This window comes from Abramis brama (genome assembly GCF_963993115.1).
Source record: "Abramis brama genome assembly, chromosome: 25".
Taxonomy (NCBI): Eukaryota; Metazoa; Chordata; class Actinopteri; order Cypriniformes; family Leuciscidae; genus Abramis; species Abramis brama.
In genome coordinates this window covers 8842526-8861178 of record NC_139987.1, presented here as the reverse complement: position 1 = coordinate 8861178, position 18653 = coordinate 8842526, and the positions used below count along the sequence as shown (strand labels likewise).

At 36.9% G+C, this 18653-nt stretch overlaps 1 protein-coding gene across 3 annotated transcripts in view; it reads right to left on the bottom strand.

The window, feature by feature from the left end:
• The window catches only part of phf24 (PHD finger protein 24), a 40282-nt gene extending 22000 nt beyond the window's left edge, over window positions 1-18282 (bottom strand). For 2 of the 3 annotated variants that reach the window (XM_084104834.1, XM_084104836.1), the window contains exons 1-2: window positions 17763-18282; window positions 5035-5462 (exon numbers count right to left, since the gene is read on the bottom strand). In XM_084104834.1, the coding sequence (XP_083960960.1) occupies window positions 5035-5460 (426 nt within the window). In that variant the 5' untranslated portion in view covers window positions 5461-5462; window positions 17763-18282. Of the gene's footprint in view, window positions 1-5034; window positions 5463-10247; window positions 10324-17762 lie in introns of all 3 variants that reach the window. The other variant, XM_084104835.1, reaches the window with a different exon arrangement.
• Between the last annotated feature and the right edge of the window lie 371 nt (window positions 18283-18653).

Sequence of the window (18653 nt, the reverse complement as noted above, 5' to 3'; positions counted from 1 at the left end):
TTTTTATGATGAGTCACTACCCGGTTACAGCACTACCGCTAGATATGGAGTTGGGGCTCCACTAAAGGGGGGAAAGTTAGGATGATTCTAAGGGCCCACACACTTTTGGGGCCCCCAGTGATCGATTTTATTAATGAAATGGGTGCGGAAGGGGACCCAACCTCATATTCTTTCATAGGGCCCAAAATTGCTAGCAGCGCTCCGAGTTGGTATGATGCAAATGTAAAATCAGAGCTAAATATTACAAAGTGAAAAGAGACCTGGAAGGAGGGGAACTGAAGGGGGTGGAACTAATCTCTTGTTCCAAGAGAAACCAAGCCTTAAAACAGCACACGCAAAGTTAGCTTTTCTAGAACCACTCCTCCAGAACCATGGCTAACTAATCGGCTTAAGTAATTAATTCCTTTGCTTATTAAATTGGAGCATTACACACTTTTTAAGTATATTGTGGCTCTAGGAAACCAGGGATCAAATTGTCAGACATTCCAGATGCAAAATTTACTGGTGCCTTCTTGTGTAGGCACCAGACATTCTCACTCTTCAGATTGTGACAGATTGAGAGGAGAGTGAGGATTGTGATATGAGCACTGGGGAGAGGTGCTGTATTTAGATCAGAAGAGCCAAAGGACGTCACCTTGGCAGTGTGCCTCTGAATCTGACTCCAGCTCTGCATCAGTACTCTGGGCATCTGAATGGTGTTTAATACTGGAATGGTAATGGACTCCATGAATGATCAAATCTGGGCATTTTGTAGGGTTATCATCATCGCCCTGGTTATAGGCAGTGGTATCATCGTTAACTAAAACTAAAACTATTTAAAAACATGTTAATTGAAATAAAACTGAAATAAAATAATATATAGGCTACTGTTTATTAGATGAAAAACTTTAACCAAATGAAAATTAGAAATGTTGCATTTCTACTGAAATAAGGCAACTTACTGAAATAAGTTTGAGTTAAAGAACTAACTAGAAATAAATAAAAACTAAAACTAAAACTGAATTTTAAAAAAAATTAAACCGAAATAGTAATATTTAAAAAATGACAAAAACTAATACAAATGACAAAAGCACATAAAAAATTACTAATAATTAAACTAAAAACTTTAAAACACTGCTTGGTGTAGCTAACAAAAAACAATATCCCACATTAAAACAGAAACTGGAAATATGACCACCAAATGACATGGCATAATTACTGATTTACAGTTTTTAGTAGATTATAGAGTTGAATAGATAAATTATTCAAAAATTGACTTACAATGAATGAGCGTCATGAAATGTTCAGAAATTCACACTCCAACCATCAAACTATTTAAATATAAACACATAAGTATATGTTTGCTCTGTTCTTGTAACAACCTATCAATGCCATAGCAATCACAAGAACACCCTAGCAACACCATAGCAACCATTCAGAACAACCACTCTGAAGCCCTTAAATGTCAGCTAGCAACACTCCAGCAACCACTCCAGAACTCTTACCAAATGCCTAGTAACACCCGAACAACCACTCAGAACACCCTATCTATCTCCCAGAACACCCTAGCAATCACAGAGTTAACCACTCTGAGGCCATTAGTGACCAGTTAGTGACACCCTAGCAACCAATTCAAAACTCTTAGCAACTGCCTAACATCCTCCTGCTTCTCAGATTTCTCTTCTGATAAAAAAAGACCCATATAATCAAGTATCACCGCAGAGATCTCAGTCTGAAACTGTGCTCAGATTTGCCAAGATACCAAATCTGCAATCAAACATTAGAAATTTCACTATGGACTCAAACATGTCTCATCAAATTTTTCCAAATTCAAATAATCTGATGCTAAGTACTATTGTAGTTCTGTACTATTATGACAAAGAAAAGTTCTTGTATGTGTCTATTTTTATTTATCCTAAGGTGATCTAGGATAAAGTTTATTCCCCTTTGCCGAAGTGAAAGTGAATTTATTCCTTTATCACAATTGACCCTTCGCTAAGCCCCGCCCTCCTTAGTTACTGTTGCTACGCCTGTCAAGCTTTTGCGCCTGGCACATCTATTACAGTATGTATGCACCGGTGTCAGACATTCCCAAGGAGATAATTAGTCATTTTTGGCGAACAGGTGAAAATCTGAGAGAGCAAGACAAAAGGGACTGCAGTATGCATTCGAGGGCTATATCCACGACTTAATATGCAACCGATTACAGAATAATTTCATCAAAATTGAAGCTAAAGGCTATACTGTAGGTCCCAGCGCAAGCAGCAGCCGCCTTATACGCTGACCATTCAAATGGGAAACACACAAATTGAGGAACAGCTATGGTAAGTGAAATTTGAAAATAATCTAATGATTATAAATCAAACAGCTTATCCATAAATCTTGTGGAATAAACACAAGACATTAGCCTGACCACTTTGCAATGATAACATTCTCCCGCTTATATTTTTAGCGCGCCAGGCTACCGTTACTGCTCACACGTCGTGGGTCACATAGTGACTACTGTTATGAACTGATTAAGTTTGCATACCAAACTTTTCCTTGGAGATCTCCGGCAAGCCCCCTGATGTTCCCTCCTTTTACTAACTACCTTTTACTTTTACTAGAACTAACACCGGGAGAGTCGCGATCGGATTGGGGTAAGTTACTAGTTAGGCCGTCGATTAACAAAATGCTGAAATATATAAGTAAGTTATGTCAGTGAGCCTCCGACTTGCCTTTAATCACACTGCTTGATCCAGGAGCTGGACAATAACTTTATTCTAGAGCTGCTATAAAGCCAAAACACTTTACTTTAAATTTCCTATTATCAATGTAAAGCTGCTTTGGAACAATCTACATTGTTAAAAGCGCTATATAAATGACGATGACGCCCGGCATTTCTTCCCTTGGGTTTTAGGTTTCGGGAAGGGAACAAAATCCACCACCCCGTCCAAACTTTTAGGATACCGGGTATTAGATTTGCACAATCCATACACACAACGCTTCGGCATGTTTCCCTCGCTCGAAAGCTTGCCAGACCTCCCGCGCCTAGTTACGGTTGCTAAGCCACGATTGGCCTGTGGCGGTTTTCGGGCGTGGCTTAGCGAAGGGTCAATCACCAGCTGTTCTGTTTTTCTTTCATTGCAGTTCTGTCTGTTTTTTTATTCATTTTCCTGAACCAAAATTGAACATCAGCAAATGCATCTAGACATAACTCACAAAGACAAGCCCAATTGCATCTCATTCTGCCTGCTCTTATGTCTTTTATATCTGCTGAGAGAGAGACTGGAGGTAATCAAAAGCATTCTGTTGAGTGGAGTTGTGTGGAGTGGCTCTTCTCTGGCTCGCTGTGAGGCCTGGCCCCATCACCGCAAGCTTCGGTGACCCCAATTAATTTCGGACTGATCTCAGACGCCACTGCAGCTCACACAGCCAGGTTTTTCCAGCACAGCCGTTACCCACTGCCCACGTACTGTCAACAAAAACTGGGCTGCCATTTAGGCTGAGCTGGGATCAGCTTACCTAACTAACAATCTTGACATTTCCTCACGTATGTGCGTCACAGAGCAGGTTTCAGCTCTGAATGAAAGGATAACCTCCACCAACACCCCTCCACTATGAATGTTGAGCCAGGAACCAAACCCATATTAATTGTTTGCTGCCAAAAAGCTCTGAAAAGCTTTGAAAAGTAACAAAGACACTACTGGAACTTCAAGCGGGACAGGTTCTATGGTTAGCTTTTTTGGCAGCAAACACTTAAGATGGGTTTGGTTCATACAGGGATAAAAAAGTATTCCATGTGTAAAATGAAATACTCTGCTGTATCTTTAATGCTGTGGGCCTAATTTTCTGCCAGAGGTCCTGGACATCTTGTTCAGAGACATGGCATCATGGATTCGATCAAATACCAACAGATAAAAAATCGAAACCTGACAACCTCTGCTAGAAATCTTATAACGGGCCATGTTTGGATCTTCCAACAGGACAGTGATCCAAAAACAAACATCAAAATCAAAACAAAAATGGGTCGCTGAGCACAAAACCAGGCATCTGCAATGGCCATCCCAGTCCCTGACCTGAACCCTATAGAAGATGAATGGACTGAACTGAGGAGAAGAAGCACCAACATGGCAATTAACAATGTTAATTTCAACATTTCTTAATTCATTATTAAAATCAAAAGTTGCATCTGTTAATATTATTTAATGGAGCTCACGTGAACTAACAACGAACGATATTTTATCACCTAACATTAACAAAGATGAATAAATACTGTAACAAATGTATTGTTATAAGGATGTCAGATAAAGACACACTTCTAATGACAGATAAAGAGAAAAGCTACGTCTTCTCTCTAAGATTAAATCCTCTCTCTCTGAGAAAACCTTAGTGATTGCTATGATCCATGCGCTCATTACAGCTCGTTTGGATTATTGCAACTCTCTTTACTATGGCATGTCCAAATACTCTATTGCTCGTCTCCAATTAGTACAAAATGCCACTTCAAAGTTCCTCAAAAGAAAACCAATTTTGAAATCGCTGCATTGGCTACCTGTGCACTTTAGAATTGAGTTTAAAATTCTTCTCTTTGGTTTTAAAACCTTAAATAATCTGGCACCGAGCTATTTGTCTGAGCTTCTCTGTCCATACAATCCCACACGAAATCTGAGGTCTGGTGATAAGAGACTTTTATCTGTCCCCAGATCACGATTAAAGCATAGAGGAGATAGAGCCTTTGCCATTGCCGGCCCTAGGCTGTGGAACAGCCTTCTGGTTTACATCAGAACAGTCTTTAACTGTTTTTAAATCTTCTCTTAAAACCTACTTTTTTTCTTTAGCTTGAACTCATTGTGAGCTTCTGGCATGAATGTGTGGTTTGCCCTTGTCTCTTTATCTTGTGTTTTGTTCAGCACTTTGGTCAGCCATGTTTGCTGTTTTTAAATGTGCTATATAAAAAAAAAAACTTGAAACTTGAGAAAAGCGGGCAGCACCAAAAAGAAACAAAATGAATTTTTTTTTTTCAATTATTATATCATCATTATTTACAAATATGGATCCTTTCAGCCATTTTACCTGCTCGGTTTGCCCAAGCGAGACGTCTAGCGGTTGGTCGTCGTTGACCTCTCTCTTCGGCCGCACAAACGTCGGAGGAGTGAGCTGATGTGCCTTCTTTAGATCCTCAGGCTCCACCCCCTTCCCATCACGGAGACGCCCCCAAGCCTCCTGATTGGCCCTATGTTCCTCTCTGGATGAAGCTGAGGCCTGCTGATTTGGTAATGACCCTGGTTTACTGTCCTTGTCTTTCTGCTCAGTGTGGTCTTTGTTAGCGTGGTGGGATCCTTCAGCAGATTCATCCCCGTTCTCCGCTATGACCTCTTCAGTCTGGGCCGCATCTGCTGGGGCCGCCCGATCCTTCAGACCCTCTTTAAACGCTGAAACCACCACACTGCACTTCTGCACCTTCTCCACCTGCTGCTTCTTGGACATCAGCACTCCCATGGCTGCAATATAGTGACACAACTTTATTATAGCATATCAGGCCATGCAATCACCCATGCTGATCTTTTCAGCTTCAAATCCTTCATTATATTAATATAGTAAAGAGAGACAGTCCTCATGCTTGCTGCGTCGGTGTTAGCACCCTGTTGCATAATAAATATTAAGGTTGAAAACAAGACAATGTTCTATCGACTTTGTCTCTAAACCATTGCTGTGGCAATTTACGCCCACATGCTGGATCAAGCAGATTTTGTGATCCACGGCAAATGTGTTGCAAACGCTTTCCTCACACAGATCTCTCATATAATTGACACTGGAAAGATTTTCTTTGTATTGGAGTGCTGCCATCACAGATCATCATCTTCACTAATGGCAACCTGTGACGATTGCAGTGTGAACAGGGAGCAAAACCAAAGCAGAGTTGTTCATTCGCAAGGTTTTCTGATTCAGAATCAGGAGCTGAGAAAGCCTTTATATTATAATTTAAGTAGTTATTCAGATAGGAAGAATATTACAATGAATTCTTGAAGAATACAGAATATTAATTTGATTTTAAGAAAGCAGAATTTAAATGGAACGAAATTTTAAAAAATGATAATAACTATAATGGTAGTTTTTAAAAAATAAAATGAAAAATCCTTTTAAAATGAATGAACCATAAATAGGTTGTTATAAAGAACATATGGCCTATATTAGAACAGATTACATGATTAGATGATATTATTAATCATTGTATATATGTGACCCTGGATCACAAAACCGGTCGCACGGGTATATTTGTGGCAATAGCCAACAATACATTGTATGGGGCAAAATTATATATTTTTATTTTATGGCAAAAATCATTAGGATATTCAGTAAAGATCATGTTCCATGAAGATATTTTGTAAATTTCCTACCATAAATGTTTGTGAGTGAATGCAGCACAATCGCGAACATAAATGGACAACTTTAAAGGCGATTTTCTCAATGTTTCGATTTTTTTGCACCCTCAGATTCCATATTTTCAAATAGTTGTATCTCGGCCAAATATTGTCCTATCCTAACAATCCATACACCTGATGATGTATAAATCTCAGTTTAAAATTAAAAAAAAATGTACCCATGTGACTATTATTGTGGTCCAGGGTCACATATATATATAGGCTATATAAATATATATATATATATATATAGGCTATATATATACATATATACATATATATATATATATATATATATATATATATATATATATATATATATATATACACACATTAAATATAATAATTATAATATATAAATACAATTATATTATTCACTGTCAAAAAATAAGTCTCTTATGCTCACCAAGGATGCATGTTTGTGAGCAAAATTACAGGAAACATTGTAATATTGTGAGATATTATTACAATAAAAATAAAAAAATCTATTTGAATATATTTTAAAATAATTTATTCCTGTGATCAAAGCTGAATTTTCAGCATCATTACTCCAGTCTTCAGTGTCACATGATCCTTCAGTAATCATTCTTTAATATGCTGATCAAGAAACATTTATCATTATTATAAATGTTGTAAACAGTTGTGCTGCTTAATATTTTTGTGGAAATCGTGATACTTTTTTTCAGAATTCTTTGACGAATAGAAAGTACAAAAGAACAGCATTTATTTGAAATTGAATTTTTTTGCATACAATGTAAAAGTCTTTACTGACTTTTCTTCCAAAATCCAATTCAGCTTCCTGTGTCTATTTCAAATCAAATTCACAAACCTTAATTGCAAGCGAGCCAAATCTTGTGTTTTGCTTTGGTCAGTTTCATCCCTGTGCATGGGGCCGATTGAGCTGATTTAGCTTGTCCGAGGCAGACATCACATAATCTTGAACGCTAGCTCCATCTATTCAGCCTTTAATCAGGGTAATGGTGTGAAACTGCTTCAGTTGGCATTCTCTCGCCTTCTAAACGCAAAGCACAGCATGCTTGTGAATTTCAATAGATATTTCCTTCTCTCATTTATTCTTAACTATCAACCCAAGCTTTGACCCATCGCGTTCTTCTCTCTCAATACCCACCTAAAAAAGCCACACTGTAATATCGCTGTTGTCCCTATAGGCACCGTTCCGAGAATGAACTTTAATTGTTCCTGAGCCTCATCTCATCGAAGGCTTGGGAGTGACAGAGAGTTTTTTCCAGAAATTACCCATGGCAGTATGATGTATTTTACCCTGTTAAAGCTCAGTGTGTTCTTGCACTCCGGTTGATAGATGCCACATTAGCTGGCTGAGGGAGATGTGGTTTAATGGTTTGTCACTGAATTAATTTATGTGTATCTTTTAGGCACAGTTTCAAAGCTGCCAACAAGCAGCATATATTACTGTCTAAGAATAACATTATTTTTCTCTTAAGTCGATAACAAATTGCACTCTGTCTACCCATGTTGAGGAAGCTACTTTAAAACTGTATATTATCAAACAAACAATTATTTTACAGTGGGTAAATGACAGTTTTTACAATCAAGATTCCTAATTAGGGTGACAGAATTAAACTGCATTTAAACATATTTATTTACATGAAAAACCACCAATAAAACAAACACGGTCATTTAGTTGGCATCTAACTTATTTAAAAAACATTTGTAGAATTGATGATTAAATATCTTGATGAATAAATATTTCATACACTGCTACAATAAAGAAAATGTAGGCTAATGAATGAGTGTGTCAAATGTTTGTATTGAAGGGGGTGGATTGGATCCACTGCTGCTTCAATGTATATGTAATGAGTGATTATAATCAAGGTATTAATCAATATTTTTCCTTCTAAATATCAAATGAGTTGAATGACTTCTCTGGAGATTTTACTTTGTTATAGAAGTTGCCAGTGTGATTACTGAAATGTTCTTTTCTTGTATTCTTTAAAGGAACACTCCACCGTTTTTTAGGGCTTAATAGGGCTTATTCACCTTCTTTTCTACATTTAGATAGGTGGGCAAATGCATTTTTGTCTCAGTGCATGCATTGTTTTAGTTTGACAGGGTCGGCGCTAGCTTAGCTTAGCATAATGAATGGAATCCTTTGTTGCCAGCTAGCATGTCCTGAGTAAAAGTGATATATAAAAAAATAAAAAAAACACCTAATTACTTCTTGTGGCCTGCGTATTCACAACGAGTACAAATAGTGATGCAAATTAACACTAGGCGATTTCCTATGCAGATATTGACTTGGGACTATATTAGGGGGAAGCACAGGCGAAGCACTGCTACTTGGGCCCAGAGATATCACGCCCAAGTAGCAGTGCTTCGCCTGTGCTTCCCCCTAATATAGTCCTTAATATATAAGTCAATATCTGCCTAGGAAATCGCCTAGTGTTAATCTGCATCACTATTTGTACTTGTTGTGAATACGCAGGCCACAAGAAGTAATTAGGTGTTTTTTTTGTTTTGTTTTATATCACTTTTACTCAGGACATGCTAGCTGGCAACAAAGGATTCCATTCATTATGCTAAGGTAAGCTAGCGCCGACCCTGTCAAACTAAAACAATGCATGCACTGAGACAAAAATGCATTTGCCCACCTATCTAAATGTAGGAAAGAAGGTGAATAAGCCCTATTTCAAAAAACGGTGGAGTGTTCCTTTAATGTCTGTATTTGATATCTGAATGCAGTAACAGTGCTTGCTCATTTATCCCGGCTTCCGGAAATGAAATAGGGACTTGTTTTGTATTTGAGAAAGGTCTTCAGTGTGAAGCCAATAGTTTAAGGGACCATTTCTTTGTTAAAGCCTTACTTTCCAGTTAGACTAAAATGTAGCTCTCCTTGAGAGAAAGAACGCATTATCTTGATGTTTTGAGAGGACTCTCCTGTTTATAGTTAGAGCCTGGCCAAATCCAGCCTTGGAAAAGCTATGTGTGAGTGTGTGTGTGTTAGTCCTTTTGGTTACAGGTTAAAGAACCACTGGCATTATTGGAGATTGACTGAGTTGTTGTTCTGGACATGCTGGCGCTCTGAGACCTGGAAGGTCACGACGTGCCTGACTTCAGGGTCCGAGTGACAGCTGCATAATCGATGGAGATATGCGTCTGTCTATCTGTGTCTGTGTGGAAAATTACTATGTTTATCTATTTCTTAGCCAATCAGAAACTGCAACCTGAAGCAAGGACGTAGCTTAGACCTTGGTGAAGGGTATAACTGCTGTGATTTTTGTAACTATAAGTGGGGCGTCCTACAAACTCCTTGTGAGTCTTGAAGCCGACTTCTGCTGATGAAACTGCAAACTATCTTCAGTAAATGATTTGTTTGGAACCGGTTCATTTAGAATCAGACTTCACAAAACTTTATATGTGGGCGTTTTAGAAAGTCTGTGCATTCAAATAACGTTACCAAAATTGCAATGTTTGATGTTACAAAAAATAGTGAAAAAATAGTGAAGGAGGAGTTGTCTCATTACTTTCCATGAAAAGTAACACAATTATTACTTTTTTTAGGGAGTAACGCAATATTGTAATGCATTACATTTAAAAGTAACTTTCCCCAACACCTCTGCATGAAGCCTTGTCCTAATATGTAACAAAACCAATGTCAGCTTATTTTTAGTGACGCTTAGGTGCATGCATCTGAAAATCCTTTTCAGAAGCACTCATTGTATCAGCCTGAGAAAGTGTAAATGCAACAAAATGTTGTTTCACAGCAGACCTGCACAGCCCGAAGGGCGGATGTTGCATAGAAGCAAGACAACCAGTTCATGGACCTGATGATTTCAGCCGGCAATATGCATCAGGCGTGCATAAATGGTCTGAGGCTAGACTTACTCTATGACTGTAGTGACAGATGAAAAGTCCTCAGAGACAGGAGGCAGAGGAAGAAAGCGGTCACTGCTGGCCGCCTCTAGGAGAATAAAAGATGAGAATCTCTCAGGCTACAGAGCCTCTGTTATAACGTCTGAGTCAATCCCTTTGTGAAACCCTTATGAAAATGACTTCTGGCAAGAAATCCCACTGCATCCGATCTCTCAGCACAGATTAAAACGTTCATTTCAGTGACGACTGGTGCTTTCGGATGCAAGAGAAGCAATTACTGCTGAAATTACTGAAGGAAGATAATTGACCAGACAGGATTTTAACAATATTTACAAATGGCAATTTAAATTTTATTTCTTCTTGTTTTTTTTGTCTTTTTAATTTCTCTTTTTATATAGAAATTATTTTAAAATGGATTTTACATGTTTTTATTTTTCTCTCTCTCTTTATAAATCTAATGTTAATAACTTTAATTTAGCATTGTCTATTAAAAGTGCTATACTAGGTCAAATAAATTATCGTGAGCATAAACGTAAATGTCACACTCAACAGACAAGAAATCCAAATAAAGCTATACCAAGCTAATATACCTTTGTATTACAATCAAAATAATGTTAATATATACCTCTTTAATAAGTTACTGGTATTATTATGCATGTTTCATAAGTGCATGTTATTTAAAAGAAAAAACAATTCTTCAGAATCTTCAGAAAGGTAATAATTTGCTCCACATTTGAGACATGTTTACTTTTTGGAAAGATCCAATTCCCAATGGATAATATTAAGTCTGACCCTACATTTTAACTCATTAAATATACTGTTTCACTCAAAATCAGATTTAAATGGCCAGTAAATGTAACGTTTGTTCTGTTTTGGGTAACTTTTCACTGTTTCCTGTTCTGGTTTGCCTGTGTTCATTGTTCACTTTGCTTATTAGTTTCCATGGTTGTTAATTAGTTTAACGCACCTGTTTCTGTTCAGCTGATCTCAGTATTTTTTCTTGCGTTAACGTTGCATGTTTGGTCAGTGGTTATCATTCCTGTTCCTGTATTCTCCCGAGTCTCAGTTTATTAAAGAATATATATTGAACTCTCCATCGTCTTGTTTGCTGACCAGCAGATTGTGACAGTAAACAATCAGATTCTTTAATCTCTGCCTGGATTTTGCCTCTGGAAATGAAAAGGAAAATACATCATTTGTATTTTGAGCCACACTTATGAAAGATTTGCTAATGTTCCATTTTGTGGTGAGTTGACACCAGAGCTGTAATCACTTATTCAGGAATGAGGAGGATGAAATGTAATAATTAGAGAATCAATTATTTAAAAAAAAAGAAAAAAAACATTGTTTGAACTTTCATTTGAATATGGAGGTTTTTCCCTTCAATTTCTATGGTTATTGACACCAGAGAAAGTGCTTTTTCTGTAACAGATGGGCTTCCATATGTGATTCGGCAAATTGATTTTTACAAAATAGACCTAACTGTTGCCCAATATCCAGTACTAAAGATTTTAAATGTGTCTGCCATTAAGATGTTTTACTAATAATAAATGATGCATTACTATAGCTGATGCAGGTCAGAAATGTAAAAAAAAGCACTTAATGGTTTAAAATACCACATTAATAAGTTTTAAACGGTCTTATACAGTATAAATGAATAAATTATTCTTTAATAAAATCCCTGCTCAAGCAAAAACAATGTTCATTGACCTGAAATTCATACACCAGACAGAATATTTTTGTTGCTAAAATTGAAAAAAATGGTGGTCCCTGAGAATGTTTAGATTTGGAGATGCAGCTTTGCGCTAATGGATGTCAATCTCCAAGTCAGCAATCTCACAGAAATAGAGAGAAAAAAGAGAGCAATAACTTTCCCATAAACTCAAAGGCAGCTGTCTCTCCAACACAGCTCACTAACAGCCAGCTAGACTTCCCTGAAAAATTTAGATGACTCTACTGAAAAAGAAATGAAGTTGGTGGCAGTAGGGAGACATATATGAAAATTCATAAAGGCAAAGCCATATGTACACGGCTCTGCTATATCGGTTTCTCTTTACACAACATTTGACACAGATTGCAGCACACATTATGGTCCTGACCTTAATCTGCAATTTGTGACACTTCAGGACTGACTTAATTGGTTGAGTATTTTTATATAGCCTATTACAGTTTTTCTCAATCACAATGAACAGTTTCCTGTTCACATCAGATACAAATTTCTTGTTGATTTTAACAAATTACATGTTGTGCAAAAGAGTAAGTACAATTGTCTAAATTGTCTAAAAGAATGCTGGAAGGAGTCAGTAGCTGTGGCTTCTGCCATAGGGATCCCAAATTGTCGGACACTGACAATTAACCTAGAACGTGACTGACTAAGAAGGAACGTCTAGGTTACTAATTTCCCCAGTAAATGTTTGCCTACTGTATATAAAAAGTCTTGCAAAGTATAGAAAGCAGACAGTGTCAACAAAAATGTTGAACAAACATGAAATTTGTATACAGTATAACAAATATTTCCATGGTGGAAAAACAGTTGACCAGTGTGGCTGACACAATGACAAAAACTATAGATAGATAGATAGATAGATAGATAGATAGATAGATAGATAGATAGATAGATAGATAGATAGATAGATAGATAGATAGATAGATAGATTAATTAAATCACATTCATCTTGAGAAGGACTGGTTACTATCAGCTCTTGCTTTCAGTATCATGTTGACATACATGTATTGTGTGAAATCATATCTCATAAAGTGAGATTGTGAATTGGAGTTTATAGCCAATTTATATGAGGGCACCGGGGACACCTTGGCGTCTAATTATTATTCTGTTTGAGGCATCTGTCTCCACAGATGTTCAGCAGAAAAGGGGTTATGTTAGTACATTTAATTCACATAGAGGCAATGCTTGCTTCTTCTAAGTGTTCAATTAAATAAATTTTTTTTCTCTCTCATGTATTAAACTTGATTCATTTTATTGAATCAGTTAATTTAAATAAAGCAGCTCGAAAAATGATCAGCTGATTCCCTGCACAGACATTTGCATGGCATTGTACATCTTTTTCCAATATACCAAATAGCATCAATAAAAAAAAAATTAATAAAAAAAGAAAGAAATATAGCTGAGAGCAGCGATTATCACGGGTTCAAGGAGCTTTAAGGCCTTTAAGCATACACGTAAAAAGGTATTATGTTTTATATAGCATGAAATCACTCAGATCATGGAAAAGATAATTTACAGCTAATACAAGCAGTTTACTAAGGAAATACGTGGTTTTTAAAGTCTTTTTCACCTTTATAACAGTTAAAGTGACACCTATGGCCCGATGTCCATAAAAGTTTCCATGCTTCTTTAGGATCATGTGCTGCATGTGCACACTCAATTTTGTGAAGTTCTACACAAATCAGGCAGGAAGAGGGCAAATTTCAGCCATTTAATGGTATTATAATCAAGCATTTTACACCTTTTTAACAGTTATAGCGCCACCTATGGGCCGATCTCCTTAAAAATGTGCATGCTTCTTTAGGATCATGTGCCGCATGTGGTCACCTAATGATGCAAAGTTCTGAGTTTTCGTTTAGGAATGATAGGTTTTTGGGTGGACTTGGCCACACCTGTTTTCTAAATGACACAGTTATAGCTATCTAAAGGGCCAAAGTAAAACATTATTTTGCTAATTATTGACCTAGAGAGTCCCAAGAATTGTACCTCAATGGTTTTATCGAGGTTGAGCCAAAAACCTAGGACTGGTTCGCAAAAGTTGTTTTTTGAAATGATCTCCAATATTTAAATAACGATTCGATTGACAGCGGTCCTAGAGGCAAATTTGCTCAGAATGAGGAGTCCTCCCTTGCGGTATGAATGACGTGGGCGTGTGCCAAAAACCGCGTGGTATACAATTCTTTACATATGTGAAAAACACGAAGATGCCCCCCGGTGGCCGTTTTGTTTTGAATTTCTCACAGGCCTCTAGGGCCATGATTCAAACAGGCCCAGCAAGTTTCATTCCGATCGGCCTCTGTTAACCTTGTCTGATAGCTGTTTTTTTTTTTAGATGTCTTCAAAGGCAGTCTTGGCACCTTGGATGAAGATACCTGCCAATTTTCAAGTCAATCAGACTTAGGGTTGCGTAGTTGTGGCAATGTTTATGTTTTTTACATGTTATAGCACCACCAAGTGGCCAGTCGCCACATACTTTTTCAAGTGACCACAGAATGAGCTCTTACATACAGTATGTTCCCGTTCACAAGTTATAGCCATTTTAGTAAAAGTGGCTCCTCCTCCTTTAAATGTTTTGTCGGCCCTTAGAGACCGTGAATCGAAACTTCAGCTTTTTTTTTTATAATTATCGACAATCAGACTCCAGAGAATCTTGCTGCACTGCAGGTTCCGATCAGGCCAAAAACCTAGGACTAGTTTGCAAAAGTAGGTTTTTCAAAAAAATCCAAAATACCAGATGCACGTCCGTCTTGAGCCTAGGATTCCGACGATATACGACACTTGAGTCTACGTCTAACTGTTTAGGAGTTATGAGCGATTTCGCACTTTCCACCATTGTAGCGCCCCCGTCAGGCCGATCGGGCGAGCCTTGGTGACGTTGTAAGCGGTGTGAGTACTACCAGTTTTAAGTCTCTACGACTTATGGTTTAGTCTGCCCGATCAGTTTTATGGGAGAATCCTGATCCTTGGAAATTTTACCAATTACAATAGGGTTTCAGGGCTACAAGCTTGAACCCCTAATAATAGCTTCAATACAGTTAGCCTTTTATTAGTAGCTTGCAAACTAAATATTTTTTCAAAATGGTAGTGAGCGAAGTACAGGTGCCAATTTGTGAACAGTTCGGTTCAGAAAGATTGTCTGAATGTTCATCAGCCTTTGTTTTCCCCTCTAATATTATTGTAATACCATGTTTCACAAATCGGCTTCGCACTGTCAAGTTGTTGCTGACTTGAATCCCAATAATCCCTGCCTTTCATGTGTTACTCCTGTGAGGAACCGTTCTGTGAATAGGATGGCGACAAAGCTTTCTTTTTTTTTTTTTCATGGGAATGCTTCCCATTGATGTGAATATCCCATCCCCAAAGGCCTGGAACTAATCACACTAACGAGTTCACTAAGGCCACCTTCTGCCAGTGATTGGAATCACAAACACCCACCGAAAAAAAATAATAAAAAAATCAAAATTCAAAAATAAAATCGCCAACGCTCTCTGTAAAGGCTAATGAGTAATAAAGTGATAAAACACTTAATCACGTCTTTCTATGCAATGTGGGCTTGTGAAAATGTATGAGCGCATATACGCTCATAATGCCTGACCTTGGACACTCAGTAGCCCAAAAGCAAAGTACGCTGGCCAAACTAAGAGTGCTGGGAGTTGAAATTCCACTCGCACGCTGGCCTATGGGCACGGAGGCGGCGCAATGTGGAGGAATTTGAATGTAAATGCCTCTAGAGAGAGGAGCCCCCACGTTGGCATTCAGTTGCTGTCAGGCACAGAGTCTGTGCCAGGCAATCTTCTGAGAGGAGTTGACAATGAGCGCTGTGAGAGAGACGAGGCAACCTAGAGTGTCTGCAGGGTTCCAAAGCTGACACTCGTGGTGCATTGTGGGTAGAAGGGCAGAAAGGAGAGAACCGAGAACCAAAAGGTGGAGGACAGTCCTGAAGAGCTAATAGAGGGTGTTTGTGTCAGATCAGCTGAACCACTGCTAAAGCTGAACCATTACTAATAGTAAACGCATAACTAGAAAGGCCAGAAATAATGGAATATATCAAATGTTAGCTAACATTTAGTCACAAACACGCACTTGTGTTCAGGGGTTATCAAGAGTCTAATTTGGAAAATGTTAACAAGGTAAAATGTATACATGAGTTCAAATTCTTCAAACTTCTTCAAATTGGAGTTTAAACACTCCAATTAACCCTTTCATTTGGTTTAGATCAACTTTATTTTTTTATATTCTCTGTTGTTAATAATAATAACATTATGTTATTATCAATAATATAGTTTCTTATATAAACAAATAATAATAATAATATAATAAAAATTATATATATATACTTTAAATTAAAAAAAAATTGTATATATATATATATATATATAAATCATATTTTTGTATTATTATTATTTTCATCATCATCAAGTTCTGTTTAAATCAACTTTATGTTCATATAATAATCGATTATTATTTTGATGATAATAATCATTACGGTTGTGGTGTTGTTGTTGTTATATTTATTGAAGTAGGAGTAATAATAATACCAATTATTATTGTTATTATTATTATTTTTATTATTATTATTATTATGCAAGTACCATAAAATTGCTCCTTAATTCTGAAATAATATTGCTTACAATATGTATTAACTTATATAACTTATATTATATAACTTATATTAACTTATATATAAAATTATTATTAAAAATGTACACAAGAGTCAGTACACTCCTATTAACCCTTTCATTTGGTTTAGATCAACTTATTTTTTTATGTTCTCTGTTGTTGATAATAACATTAATATTATTTTCAATAATATAATTTCTTATATGAACAAAAATAAATAAAAATCATCATCATTATTATTGTTATTTATTTTATTTCCATAAGAAATCAACTTTATGTTCAAATGATAATCTATTGTTATTGATGATAATAACCATTAATTTTGTTGTTTTGTAATTGGGGAAAAAAAACTTTACATTCTTGAAAAAATGAAATGTAATATGTAATACTAATATTACTTATACTAATTATTAATACTAATGGTTAAAAATATTGTTATCTAAAACAAATAAACAGCATTAAGAATGAATGAATGAATGAATGAATGAATGAATGAATGTTTGACCTTGAAATTCTGTAAGATCTACATGATCTTCCGATTCTTCCCTAAATCTGAGCTCCTCAGTCCATCGCCTCAATGACTACATAACACCCTGATCACTCCGGACTGTGACGTCAGAGGTGATGCACAAGGTCTTACAAAGAGACTGCAAATGATCCAGCAAAACTTACCTCTGCAGTGCCGCTCAAAGGAGCATACACACTTCATCACGCACAACTTATCATGTGTAGTGAAATCTTAGGAAAATGTCACTGCATTCATCACAGTACAGCAAATATGTAACGTGTCAGTGCATCAAAAGTTATTGCGTAAAGTCTGGCGATATAAACAGCCTCATCTTACATTTCACAGTGGAAAATCATAAAATAGAATGCATGGCTCTCTCATCCACACCCGTCTAACAGCACTGACCTAGATCGAGTGGTATACACTGGGTATTTTTCTACACCCACACAAAACTGATGCATGAATGATCCGTCTCGTGATATTTAGCTACATCTATGCACAATAAGTTGCGTGCGTTCATTACCAACAGTTTGAATGCATGGTAATATTCTGTTGCATACAATGCACGTTCTGCAAGATTTACTATTTGGCGTTAAATGTGGGACTGTGAAAATCATATGAGTCTAGATCTACTTAGTAGCCTACCTATAGTTAGAAAGGAACTAAGACTAACCTGGAGGAAATTGGATGGTGCTCCGGTACTTGGGACTGGATTTCTTCTGCTCCTCTCCTCACGCGCTGCCAGCAGTCATTTCAAGCGTTGCTTTCGTCAGTGAAGGCTATGCGTGTGTAATCGCGACGGTCACTGTACCACAGCCTACTGTTGTGTGTGTGTGTGTGTGTGTGTGTGTGACCCAGTCAAACAAATATCCCGCAGCCGAGGAAACCGCGTTGTTTGTGAAGCGCGAGCTGAAGGCGCGGAAGCTGGACAGCTCCAGTGCTGAATTCTGGAGAGCAACTTTACTCTGGAAAACCTACAGCTCTTGTAAATAAACACAGCCCTGCTAAAAGTTGTCTGCTGCTTCAGCTGACGAACCGGATTTACCAGGGTCCAATGTTCTTCGAGCCTCTTATGGAACTTGTTTTCAGCCTACGAAAGGAGACGTTTCATTGGTCTGTTCAAATGACGTTGGCACTGGGAGATGAGAGGAGCCAATGCACGGAATATGGATGCAAAAACTGCTTTAATTAGAGATTAGCATGTATCACCTTGTTGATTTTGTGGTTGTAATCATTACATTACTAGCTATATTAAAATAATCAATACCAAATACCTAGATAACAGGGTGTACAAGCCAATTAATTTAAAAATCATGGTCGGTTAATTTAACACACCTAATAGTGCCCATCAATTTGTCTTAAATATAGGCTAATAGGCTATTCAGCTAAATATAAACAGTATAACAATTATGTAAAACAAAATTCAGGACTAAAATAAAAAGGTAAAAGTTAAACACATCAAAACATTGTTTTGGTAAACAGATATTGTAATATATTAATTAAATAAAATTATATAACAAATAAAGGTGTGGCATATTTTTATATTTATATAATCTATTAATGC